This window comes from Odontomachus brunneus, unplaced genomic scaffold (assembly GCF_010583005.1).
Source record: "Odontomachus brunneus isolate Ranch 3 - 2012 unplaced genomic scaffold, Obru_v1 Obru_scaffold_035, whole genome shotgun sequence".
Taxonomy (NCBI): domain Eukaryota; kingdom Metazoa; phylum Arthropoda; class Insecta; order Hymenoptera; family Formicidae; genus Odontomachus; species Odontomachus brunneus.
The window spans coordinates 806,461-820,078 of NW_022639485.1; the positions used below are offsets into that span (position 1 = coordinate 806,461).

The window sequence follows — 13,618 nt, forward strand, 5'->3', positions numbered from 1 at the left end:
CGTGCAAATCAATAATCATCGAGCTGTCGCATGTTCTTTTTCCTTGAATTTTTTCGAAAAACTGCATGTTTTCTTTTTTTCTATGTTTTGATATTACAGTCAGCAGAACTAGAATAAAAAGTCGTCCGTGCAGATTTGCACGGACTTTTACAGCGTAAAAGGAGAGGAAGATAACGAGACAGTAAAGAAGACGGCGGCCTTGTCTGCGGATACCTGGCTGTTGCCAGCAGGTTTCTACAGTGTGGCGTTCAGTCAAGTTCAAGCGATTCCAGCGTTCTGATCGTCGCCGCGTATCCGCGATCCCCGTGGATTGTTGCTCCCACGCGTGCTCTTACCGCCCGTGGAACTGTCAAGGAACCGACTGATACAACACGATTCAGTGATCTACGCGTTCTCCACGGTAACGTTTCTCGCTCCATGTGCATTTCTTCCGAACCATTTCGACCGTTCTACGCGACGCCGCGTCACACGTGGGTTCATTTTGCGAACAATAACGAAGTGAAAAAATTTCTTTACAATTATATTGCATATATGTGATATATACAGTGTAACTTATATATATCACATATATTAATACATATAAATATATATTATAAATTAACACTATATTATATTTTTATCATTGCATACATTAAATCAATTCTCGTTTCAATCCACGTTTTCCAAAATACGATTTCCGTCAAAATAAGTACGGGATGTCGCGATTGTCTCATTTCCTCATATTTCCCTAATTAATTTCTGTGAAGTGTGTTCCGAGGATATCTCAGTAGATTTGTCACGACACCGTTGCGTAACGTAAGTCTGTCTCGGTCTGATTAACGGTAGGTATGTATTTTAACGACAAAATGTCTTCTCTGTTCTCATTTGTCAGTGAGATTTCTTGAACCCCGCGTAGTTCCTTTCTCTCCTTTGAGAACGGCGAAACAGTTACGAAAAAATACCAGTTTATAAAATTGAGCAATTTTGCTCCACGTTATCTTTCTTATGTCGCGCATGTGACTTTTGCAAACAATGAAACGTTACTTCAAAGAAAATGGTGTAATTAAACTGGTTTCTAGGAATACATAATTTTCTACTTCATTACGTGGAATTTTTTTGCGCGTTCTGCGATGAATAAATGCTCGAGATCTATCGTGCATTTTTTATCGGCTTCCATAACTCACAATCGATAAAATCTCTATTAAAAGAAAAAATATATATTTCGCGTTATCCATGATCTACATGATAGTAGTTATTGATACGTTTGGAAAGTGTCTTTCATATCAATTTCTTTTATTCTTTAAATTATTCATTGAGGTTTTATTAAATATAAATTAACGTTTTTGATAAGTGCATTCGATGTATACAGGGTGTCCCACCTAAACCAAGCCACCTAAATATCTCCTTCAATTTTCTTTTGCTTTGAGTAATTCATCGCGAACGATAGATCGATAAACTGATAAATTAATTGGAAATGATCAAGTTTTAAGGCTTTCATTTTAATTTTCGGAGTCAAAGGTTAATTCGAAGGTAATGTTATACATATCTGGACATATTTTAACATCAGCTACACGATGCAATAAAAAAAATATACATTTATATGCAAAAAAACATCGATGACCTTGAAAACTTCAAAAAAAAAGACTGAAAAAATAATCTTTTTTACAACACATTGGTCTCTTCATACCATTCAATTTATGTATAAAATATTTTTTGTATCGTTACAATTGATGGAGATATTTAGGTGGCTTGGTTAGGTGGGACACCCTGTATGTGTCTAATATAACGACGTATTTTTAACTCCGTTTTTTTTACAATCTCTAAACAAGTATAAGGTAAAAAAACAACATGATACAGTACGACTTACGTTTATCGATATTCGTGTCTTACCATTAAATCAAGAAAGACTATTTGTGAACTATTATACATTGGCAATAACTAAAATTTATTTTACTTTCCACCAAGTTTCAACTGCATATCTGTCCGTTTTTAAGTTTCGTAAGTGTACACTAGTGCAGCGAAAACGAGCAGACCTCTAACGCACTTTAACATGGTTCTGACCTGCATAATTGCATTTGACAGAACTACAAGATTGTCAATCGCTATGCTAGACGCAAAATATCGAGTTTCTTCCGTCTCAATCAACAAAACGATAACATCGCCGTTAATAGATCCAGGAATTAAGTTTCTCTCTGTGCGCTTACGTCTCGATTTTTTGCCGGAACTTAGTAACGCCAATTACAATACTCGTTAGTGCTCAAAGGAAACTGATCGTGACTTAAATGTTTGATCGTCGTTATTGCTAGTAAAGTGACATATTAATCACTACGAATAATAACCCGACTTATTTAGCACCAACTATTTTAATGATACCTTGTCATTTGCTCTTTTGAAGTGTATCAATAGAAATGTCCCTGATTAAATCAGTAAATGAGTATTTTACCGATAATCAGTGAGTTTTTATTAGATTTTCACTGGAACTACGCATAAAAATTTTCCAATATTTTCCCAGACGCAGTGTAGATTTCGACTGGATTACACAAATTTGTTCTAAAATTAGTTATTCCAATCTTGCCTGAAATATGGATTCCTTGTTTAGAATTGAAACAAAAATACTATAGAATCTCGCGCTTTTTTCAGTCGATAATATCGGTTATTTTTAAGATATCAAAGGGAGAATCCTATTTTTATAGCAACTATCGTATTCAATAGAATAAAAAAAAATCAAATATTTCTAAGATGCTTTGAATATTTTTCTGAATAATAAAATATGGAAAGTCAACATGTATTATTCCATCTTAATGTAAAATGAAGACCAGAAAAAACATTCGAAAAATTTTGGCTTTTTCCACTTAAAATCGCATGTTTTTTTATGACCATAATTATTTTAGGAATTCGAGTTGAGTCCCAATTAAATTCCAAGAAATTTTTCACGCAAAACTGCCACTTTTTCTCTCGCTGATTTTGTCTAGTGAAAGTAAGATTTCACTGCAAAATCTATAATGCACAAATTCATTGTACGTTATACCAAATCCAACTTTCTGCGTTTGTAACGATGCAATTAACAGCTTCTATGCGTCTTGCGTGCAATAGCATTCTGTGCTCGCACAAGCAGCTATAATGCGATTAATGCAACTGTTAACTGATTTCTTCAGCAAGATTTTACTGATTGCACGCTATACTGAGCCAGAATACATTGATTGTACTTTAAAGAGTGATTACTGCAAAGGGATTCGAATTTCTCTAGCTATGAGAATTTTATTTCCAGCCTACAATTTTATTTATAGTAACTTTTTCCGAACTACTCTCAGGTAATGCAATCGATTATTACATCACGAGCATACGCGCAGACACATGCACGCACAATCCGCGATCAGATTGTGGAAATGTTAGTCGGTTAAACAAAGCTAGTTTTTACCTATGGAAAGTGTTGCGCTCGAAGAGTTCGCGTATTGCGAGATCGCGAAAAATAGCTTTCTCGCCGCGTATATCACGTGCGCAGTTTTGCATTGATATTTCATTTACAATAAACACGTGCACAATAGCATGATCGATCGAGGTAAAATTGAATGTGCGGTAAGTGCGGTGGATCCTCTACAACACGTGAAGTAAGCTTAGCGTATGAAGTAGGAGCACGAGTAAGAAATAAAACAAATTCATTTCACTTATGTATATATATATATCTAAACTCTAGCTCGCTCACACCGGAAGTATTCATTTGACAGAAAACTTGCCTCTCCATTGTTATACTTTATTACGTTCGCCAAAGTCGCACTTTGGCGTTGCGAACCGTAGATTGTGTTCTCAGTATACTTCCTCTACTCGCGGCAGAAAATAACAGTGCGAAGTAATGGCGAAAACGAGTGTCTTAACGTGACGAAAACTGGCACGCTCGTTGTTTGTAAATGCCAATAAATCTCGCGCGATTACTACTCTGTCATCTTCCGCCACGGATTATCGGTTATGAGGCGGTTTTTTCTTTCCTTTTTCTCACATGAACGAACTTCTTTCGAACGCGAGAAAGAAAAAAGAACAAATGCGGAGACTTTAGCCAGAGGCGAAACAACTGTACTTATTGAAGCTTCAGGAGTAAGAAGCTTGGCGTAAGGAGTAAGAGAGTAGGAGTGAGAAACAAAAATAATTTATTTCGCTTACGCCTATACTTCAACTCCCTCATACGCAGAAAATCTTTCTCCTAAATAAATACTTCCAGCGTGACCGAACTAGAGTTTAAACGTATATATAAGTGAAATAAATTAGTTTTATTTCTTACTCGTTCTCCTACTTCACTGACTAAGTTCACTCCACGTCTTGTAGACGATCCATCACGCTTACCGCACACTCAGCTTCACCTCGACCGATCACGCACGCGTTATTATATAACATCGATATAAAAAAATGAGGCGCATTGAACCGCACTCTCGAACGAGTTTTCTCCCCTGCTTTCCCGCACGAAAAGTTCTCCGCGAATGTAACTCTTGTTACTACCGGATTAATCGGATCGATAAAAGAGATAGTTGTTAGAGTTGGTTTTTTTCACGAAGATTTTTCACGGCGATTGCCGTGATATAACTGACAGATTCGGCGCGACACACAGGAAACAACGTTGCGCGGTTTGCAAACTGCACGAGGGGAGACGACGATCGTGAGGGTCTGGTCTGTGACAATCGGTTGTAAAGTTTACGTAACCAATGTTATTATTTGTTCTCTTCGACGATGTCGATTACGACCGACCGGGGCTTTTCGCCAGCCGATCGTTATTCAAACAGAGAGAAAAAAGAAAACGGAACGCAACTTTACAACTTGTTCAACCGCGGCCTATTGCGACATTCAAGATTTTCTCAGGTTTGGCGTGCATAAATGTTGAAAGGGACTCGGCGGCACCACGATTAGTTGATTGAACGAGAAAGTTTCGCTTATGCTAAATCGATTGGCCCCGCGATCGCGCTACTCTGCTGCTGCACTGTGCGTATCTCGAGAAATAATTTGCTTGCTTGGCTACGACCGGGCTGTACATTACAAAGCTTATAGGCCATTATGTATATATTTTATGTTCTAACTAAGATTGCTACCTGAGAAAAGAGATGGCTAAGAAAACAAACTTTCATCGAAGTTAATATGATATTGATATGTTATTCTTGAGCAATATCGATATTTCATGAGAACTATATGTACGTGAGAACTACTTAATATTTAGCACTGTTGCTTTGCAGCAACACCTGGTTATCTGTTTTGTTCGCCGGTGTTTCAACAGTTTCGACTTTTGCCACTAAATGACAAAAATCGTCGAAAATTCGATACCACATTATTCTTTTCTATTACAGGAAAATAGTTGATGATATGTTCCATTAAAGATATGAATGACAATATTGTTTTTAATTGAAAATCGTAATACTTTTAATGTTACGTCATATCAAAGAAGTGCATCTTTCTTAACTTTACGACATTTTGCAATCATGCCGGCGCTCCTTTATTAGATCGACCTTTAACCCAAAAGTGCAAACAGCCGGATTCCATTTCCTTTCGTGTGTGTATGTGTGTGTGTGTGTGCACGCCTTTCATAGCGATACAAATTAGCAATGCAAATTAACATCCACATTTCGAGGAAATCACAAGTGTAAAAAGAATTGCGTCAAAATATAGATCAATATGACAGATAAAACGATTTGCAATATTTTTTTAATAGCAAAAATAAGTGTAATCTGTTTTGCAAACGAGTATATCGTCAAATGCGAGCTAAGTCTGTTCGGGTACGCGCATTTGCCGACGAAGCGAGCAAGCAACTCATCATACTGATCGATATGATAATGCAACACTCTGATTACACGAAGAATATCTGAACAACATTACAGAAAAAATTGTCAGGAAAAATTATTAAAGGAAACTTAAACATTGCTATTATCATAAAAAAATATAAATAAAATTGGTAAAAGCAGCAATTTATCATTAAAAATATGAATTTGTCAACATTTCAGAATGATAGAGTGATAAATAATCGTGTCGATTATCTTTGTATCACATTTATATTTAAGCATTTCTTATTGAATTTTTATGCATCACAGAGGCATAATTAGTCCATTTTAATTTACAGCGGATGTTGTTACCGATTACAAAAGAAACAACGATCGCTACCTCGAGTATGGCTCCCTCGACCAATCTCTGGTTTTTCCTCAGTGTCGAATTTTTAATTGGAACTGTCATATCTACTATCTTAGCTGTTCTCAGTGTAATAAAATCATTTTTACCAAAACCGCCGAGGGACCTGACCGGCGATGTAGTTTTAGTAAGTGTACTATATTCACATATCTTTAGTTCGCGTTGAATTTTAATTAACAAACACATGTCCTTATATATTTTTAAGCCTTGAAATTTGATATGCACTTCGAAACGTGCGTAGAGCACACAAACGCGATCATTAAGTAAAAACAAAGAATTAAAGGGGCTTATTTTCCGTAACGTGCAAGAGATAGCAAATACCCAGTTTAAAATTTTCGCGAATTCCACATAGACATCTGAACCTATGTTTAACTCGTTGAGACTGTATTTATTGCTCGAATATCGAGGGCGGAGAGAGGTATTTATTGCTAATCGCATAAATAAAAAATAACGGATATCAGGTACAAAGTTTCCAAGTGTGTTTATCGGTTTATCGGTTTGCCTCTCTAATAAATCAAAATATTCTCTATAGAAGTTTATATTAATCTGAATATTCATATTCGTCGTCTGACTTATCGTTTTCAATATTTCGACAAGAATATGATATTTCGATAAGAATATATACACGTCACGAGTCAGATTCGAGTCTCAACGAGTAAACATTAAAGTCACGGTTCAAGGTTTGGATTTCGCGAACAAAGAGAAACGAGAGACACTTCCTTAACAGCCCTCGTGCCGCAGATAGCCGGCGCTTCCTCGACTCTCGGCGAGTTTCTCGCCGAGGAATTCGCGAAGGGCGGATGTTCCGTGATCTGCGTGGATAATGACCTCCAATCGCTCGAGGAAATAACCGCGAAGCTAAGATCGCGATACTGCCGAGTGGAGGAAATCAGGTCCGAGCACAGAGAGTGCGAGTTGCGGGAAGCAGAGCCGACGATAGTGGCGTACGAGTGCGACTTGTTGGACTGCAACTCCGTCCGCAAGATCGCCAAGAAAGTCGAGGACGAAGTCGGCGGCATTGACGTGCTAGTGACCTGCGCCGGCCAACCAAATCAGGATATCTTCGACACGGCCAGCACGACTCTCATGAGCCACCATTGGGTAAATAATAATCGGTGTACAGCTTTTTAAGTCGACACGATAAAATGTGATAAGAAAGCGCGATACTATATTTCCAGGGTGACAAGTTGAGAACAAATAAAATAGAAAGAAAGGCTATAGAACAAGATTTAATTACCTAATCGCTATCAAACATTCAATGTTATCTTTCATTAGTAACAATTTTCAATTAGTTACTTAAAGATGTATTGACCACATTTTGAAAACAATAAAAAAAATTGTAATGAAATTGAAGGTATTATAGAGATCTATAAACGCGATCACAGACAATTTGACATTGACTTAGAGTTTGCATTAAAGTTATCCCATTTTGAACTGTAAACATACATGACAGTTTACGTTTTATTACGACATTTATGATAGGAGAAAAAGGCTCTTTGATAATTAGCTAGAAGATAAAGCCAATAAGAGTCAACGCAAGATCTTATTTGCGAAACTTGCTCAGTCGTGAAAATAAAATGTAATAAAGAATGGAGCACCAAATTCCTGCAAGAGTTGCCGACATGTTTCGGCGTCATTCCGACTTTTTCCAGTGATAAAGTAAATAAGATCATAATAGAATTTTTTTACTATGAAAATTCCGCTTAATTGAAATGCATAAATCCCGAGAAGACATCTCAAGTCTCAAAATCGGCGCTAGACTACTTTTCTTCTTGTTAGTTTCATGAGTAGGATAACATCAAATGACGTATTAATGACGCATTATTGACGTTAGAAATTAAATAATGCGTCTTTAAAACGTCACTTGACGTTATGTTTACAGTTCAAAATGGGATAACTTTAATGCAAACTTTAAGTCAATATCAAATTGTCTGTGGTTGAATTTATGCAATATAGATCTCTATAATACCTTCAATTTTTTTATCATATTTTTTCATTGTTTTCAAAATGTGGTCAATACATCTTTAAGTAATTAATTGAAAATTGTTACTAATGAAAGATAACATTGAATGTTTGGTAGCGATTAGGTAATTTAATCTTGTTCTACGGCCTTTCTTTCTCCTTTATTTGCTCTCAACTTGTCACCCTGAAAATGTAGTACCGCGCTTTATTTCTTGTTTATCTTTCGATTTATCAACATAACACGTGGCAATTTACATAAAGCGGTAGTTCGTTTCGCAGCTCGTTTCCTGATTTAATGAACAATTTTTCAACTTGTCAAGGTCATTGATATTTCGCGTCATCTCGCATAAAATGTCTCTTAAATATTTCTGCTTGCCTTGAGAAACCGGCTATGAATCACCGACCTTTCTGTCCTAACTGATTTGCATTTGCGTTCCTTCAGACGATTCGTTTTAATCAATTTCTAGTTTTCCGCATACTCGTGCGGAACTCTCTTTTACTTCCCCTTTCACAAACTTTTATCATTGCAGGCGACGTTGGCATTTTTGCCGTACATGCTACAACGCGACCGGAGAGCGTACGTTGTCGGAATCACGCCGGTTGCGTCCACTGACGACGGATACTTGGCTTCGAGGACCGCGATCACTGGTGGGTAGTTCGTGTTTTATAGAAGACCGCTCGTTAAAATTATGCGTGGTGGAAGTGATAAATGTCAAGCGACAGCGCATGATTCATTTTCAGGTATTATGGAAAGCATAAGTCAAGAATTAAGCAACCACAGCAGTCGCCTCACTTTCCTCGCGGTGTCACCGACGATGGAGCACGGGTGAGCTGAATTACGTAATTGTTCATTTTTAATCGAGACCCGCTGCTCCGCTAGAGAAAGAATAAGCGAGGAGTTTCGCGATTGTTTCGCGAGTCAACTCGGCACGTTACGTTACAGTTCAATGAGGGAAAGCGAGCAACAAGTAGCCAAGGAGGTCGTTCAAGCGATCAGGAGGGACCAGTGCAATGTGCACATCAGTTGGAGCTCCAAGATACTATACCGACTAAGGTAAAGCGAGACCTGCGCGAATGAGAGTCGACCGATAGCCGGCATGCACTCGCGATCCGTTGCACCGAAAATTGTAAACTCGGCAATTCGAAAATTTTAATTCGACCAAATTAATGACCCTTGATCAAACGTGATAAATATGTAAATGTAATAAAAAGAACTGAAAAATGAGAAGTCAATTAAACGTTCGTTTTTTGCATCAACTGACGAAAACGTGAAGTTCAACTGACGACTGCGTAATTTATGGTTGTCAATTAGTTAACTTTGTAGAATTACATGCAAGATTACACTAAAATATTATAATACGAAAAATAAAGCACGGCACTGTATTTTTACGGTGACCAGTGGCTACTGAGAGCGAACGAAAGAAAAAGAAAGACTGTAGAACGAAATTAAATTGCCTAATTGTAATGAATCTAACGTTCAATGTTATTTTTCATTAGTAACAATGTCGGTCAGTTATTTAAAGGTGTATTAGCTACATTTCAAAAACAATGAAAAGTTGTGAAAAAATTTTTATTATAGAGCTTTATATTGCATTTAAACGTGATTATATACTTTATTCTTATTTGCTAAAGTAATAAAATTCTTGCATCGTTGAATCGCGCAGTAGAACGAAAATTATCGGAATTATATTCATACATTATGATAGTGTATATATAAATATGTGTTATATATAAATATGTGTTATATATAAATATGTGTTATATATAAATATATATATATATATATATATATATATATAAATATAAAATTATACATACACATATATATATAATTTTTCTGATACACACACAATATAGAATTTTTAATTGACTCCATACGATCTTGTATTTCAGCCGCATGATGTACGGTGCAATCACGGCGGTCACACAATAGCTTCACACGCGGGGATGCGATTATTCCCTTTAAATCCTGTTCTTGCTCATGAAGCGTGAAGCATTCCAGAGTCGACCGCCGACATGAGTGTGGGAATTCGCGTTTTCAACGTCGGAGAATTTACTCCAGCTGGACGGCAAAAAGCTTTAACGATTGCCCGAAGCTCGAGTAACGAGTGCCTTCCCACGAGTAGTGCAAGGATTCATAAACGTATTCGAATAGTTCAAGTGTTTACGTAGACTCGATAAACCAGCTGTCGCGATTTTGAGGAGAAATTTTTACCAAGGATACTCAAACTTCTTTGTTCACGAATGCGCACAACTCGTCCGTACATTTTTCATCGTTCATCTAGTGTTTAAAGTTTACCATGTTATTTACAAATTTCATCCATACATGATATTCATCATCAACTTGTTATTATTATTTATTTGTCAATCAGATCGCGTGTAATCATGATCCTAATAAACTCAAATGCCATGTGTGCTTCCTCCGCATATGTCCTCTCGTATTTTAATCTGTCACCAGTTACACTATACGAGTTACGATACGTTCATGCGCAATTCGAGATGCAGCGAGGAATATCAAGTAGTATCGGCCATTTTCTCGCTGCGGTTATCTTGATTTATGACGTCAGAAACGAAAAAATATACGCTAAAAATTCGTGCAAAGTACATTGGAGCAAATTGACATGTTCACAAAATGACATAAACGAGAAAACAATCGAGAAAATCTGTAAAATAGCCCAAATAGTTTCCTTTTGCTTTAACAACTAATAAATAACTAAAATTAATGTGATAGAACCATGAGAAAACATAGATTAAAAAGGTAGGTTGCATGTCATTCTCCAAGGTATCAACAGTTGTTACTTGCAACTAGTCTCAGTTGACTCAGATTTTTATTCAGAGTTAGATCAAAGTTCTTCAATTGAATTATAATAAGTATATAAGACATTTATATCTGTAGTCACGATTTTCAACTCAAGAACACTCATCTAACTCTAAATTGAAATCTGAACATCTCACTTGAGACGAGTTTCAAGTAATTACTACTATTAATGTGGGCCTAAGACTCGTATCAATAATTATTATTTGAAACTCGTCTCAAGTGAGATATTCAGATTTGAACTCAGATTCCAGTTACCGCTTTTCGCTCGTTTCGAGTGAGATTCAAGAAATTTAGGAAGCGCGTTAATTCGATGGCAATTTATCGATTGTTAGAGCAAAAGGAAAGTATCCGGACTATTTTGCAAATGTGTACGGTGTTCGATTGTCGATGTCATTTTATGGACATTTCGATGCACTTTGCGGATTTTCGCGCTTCTGATCTCGCTTTCACCGATCAAGAGTTCCGCGGTGAGGCATCAGGAGCATCGATACGCGAGTGTGTTCCGGTTTCCACTTGACCCCGGTTTGGCTTTCGGACAGGTCGCGTCGCTACCACAGTTCATATAAACGCTTGATAATCGGGAAGCAGCACGTCGTAATGACCGTTCTCGGAGGATCCGGTGAACAGGAGCCTCGCGGTTTCGCAGTTGGCGTGCACGCGATTGTGGAAGATCAGCCTGAGTTCGTAGCTCGCCAGCTCGCGATAGATGGACAGATTCATGCGGTGGAGCTTGGTGGCCACCGTGCACTCCAGCTCGCAGGCGTATGTACCCACCGGGCTCATGTAATCGTGGTACTCCTGCCGGTCCGAAATGTTCCACTCGGCCACCACGAACGCACCGTACTCACGCCAATTGTCCGTAATGTGCCGCACAACCTGCCAAACGACGGCCACGGGCTCTTACGCGCGTCGTATAAATCAATTGTCGCGCGAAGCTCCCGCCTCGAGTCTCGAGACGCTCGCGTGAGAGAGGACGCTTAAGCGCTCGCATCTATTCGATTTGACTGCTAAACGTGTGTCGTGTCGGATCGCGATTCCACTCTCGATCTTTCGTACGAGAGCACGATCGTTCTTTCGTCACGGCCGCAATTTCTGTTTTCTTTTGCCCTCTTCTCTTTTTGCACGCGCGCGCTCGCTCAATGTACAGCTATATGTAACGTTTATATTATTTGCGGACTGACCATAGAACGGAGCGACCGGTGCTCTTCCTCGTTTTGCCACAGAATGTAGCTGATCGCACGGAACATGCAATTACCATCGCCGTATATCTTGCGCACGCGAAACGTGCCCTCGTTGCACCTTAGTAGAGCCGTACCTGCGAAGAATCCGTCGCATATGCATTGCGTTGATCGCATGTTCGGTGCTAAATGCGGCCGCGCGGCACCTCATTTCTCGCGGATGCTTCTCGACCAAGATATATTTTTCATTCGCGACGCGCAAAATCGTAACTTTGAGTTTAAGTAAGTGGTCGCGTTTGCCGCGCTACAAATACACATCGGGAACGCGAATCGTTTGACTCTCGCATAACAGAAAAGAAATTAAAGAGGAAAAAAATAAATAATAGTAAATAATAATAGTAATAATAGTAATTCGGTTAAAAATATAAGAAGGACAATAGAAGCCAAGTTGAAAATAATTTTTGCAATTTGCTTTTTGTTGTTCTTTTTCCTATATTTTACACGGAAAGAACATTATAGTTTTTTTTCATTTTTTGGTTATATTTTATTGTAAAGAATTTTCAATAGTTTTACTATATTTTAAGTAGCGCAAGAATAGACTGTTAGTATACTAAAAAATAGTTAAAAATTTATTATTTTTTAGGGATTCTAAAGAGTTTATTTCCGTGAAACATAAATTTTATATCTGTGAATAAACCTTATATTTTGCAAATAAATTTTCAAATATTTTTCTCTCATTAAGATCCATCTTGCTACTCTGAGGAAAAGAATGCTTGAAAATTTGCGAAATATAAAGTTTATTTTTGTAAACGAACTTTATATTCCAATAAATTTTCAAATATTTGTTTATGTGTAATCAATTCCTAGAAAATTTTTTAATAGTACATTTTTTCAGTTTGTAAAATGTAAGCAGCACACATAAGATGAAAAGATAGTCAATTATTGCAGAATGTTGATTTATATTCCTATATAAAATTCTACAGTAATATATTATAAAATTCTCTCCGTGTAAAGAGAACAATGTAGAGAGCAAAGAATTACGATTTCGAGCCGAACGGTCGAATTTAGCAGCGTAATAACAACTTAATTAGATTATTCGCGATTCTTCATAGACAACCTTTTTCGGGTGTTAGCGAACGTCCGCTATCACGTCTTCTACGGATGTTCTTCGTTCGACTAGTTCGTTTTGAGATTTGCGCGCTAGAATCCCAATCGGTTTGCCATACAGAATCGTTCTTGGTCGCGCGAGTCTTCGGGGAATTGTCGACAATTTTGGAATCTCCGCGATCCAAGAAACGTTCCGCCTCGTTGGGATTGCGCTTCTTCTCATTATCGAGTAATACGTGACGGCAATCGCGGTCTTCTGAAAATCGCGCGTCTTTTTACACCTTCTTCTCATTCGAAAATCGGAAGTTTTATGTTGCAATTTATATGTTGAGATTAATATTTTTATGAACGGACTTGTTTTTGCTATTGCAGCTGTTCGCGGGCCGATCTTTCGGCTATTGGGTAAATCAAATTCTAA

At 37.6% G+C, this 13,618-nt stretch overlaps 3 protein-coding genes across 8 annotated transcripts in view; 1 reads left to right on the plus strand and 2 right to left on the minus strand.

Annotated features, from left to right (window-relative positions):
- LOC116843743 overlaps positions 1-13,618 on the minus strand; it is a 185,929-nt gene that overhangs the window by 108,687 nt on the left and 63,624 nt on the right. The gene's annotated exons all lie outside the window — the stretch shown is intronic.
- LOC116843736 (retinol dehydrogenase 10-B-like) lies at positions 252-10,526 on the plus strand. 5 transcript variants are annotated; one of them, XM_032814442.1, is made up of 8 exons: positions 423-470; positions 747-821; positions 6,071-6,262; positions 6,877-7,236; positions 8,628-8,745; positions 8,839-8,923; positions 9,041-9,151; positions 9,991-10,526. In XM_032814442.1, exons 3-8 carry the CDS (start codon positions 6,074-6,076, stop codon positions 10,028-10,030), a joined length of 903 nt encoding a protein of 300 aa, XP_032670333.1. In that variant the 5' UTR covers positions 423-470; positions 747-821; positions 6,071-6,073; the 3' UTR covers positions 10,031-10,526. The 5 variants fall into 5 exon arrangements, with proteins under 5 accessions (XP_032670329.1, XP_032670334.1, XP_032670333.1 ...); XM_032814438.1 differs by lacking the exons at positions 423-470; positions 747-821 and adding an exon at positions 252-400; XM_032814443.1 differs by lacking the exon at positions 747-821 and having other exon boundaries at positions 394-470.
- LOC116843746 lies at positions 10,602-13,473 on the minus strand. Its single transcript, XM_032814466.1, has 3 exons — positions 13,211-13,473; positions 12,097-12,230; positions 10,602-11,791 (listed from the first exon to the last, which is right to left on the minus strand). Exons 2-3 carry the CDS (start codon positions 12,160-12,162, stop codon positions 11,474-11,476), a joined length of 384 nt encoding a protein of 127 aa, XP_032670357.1. The 5' UTR covers positions 12,163-12,230; positions 13,211-13,473; the 3' UTR covers positions 10,602-11,473.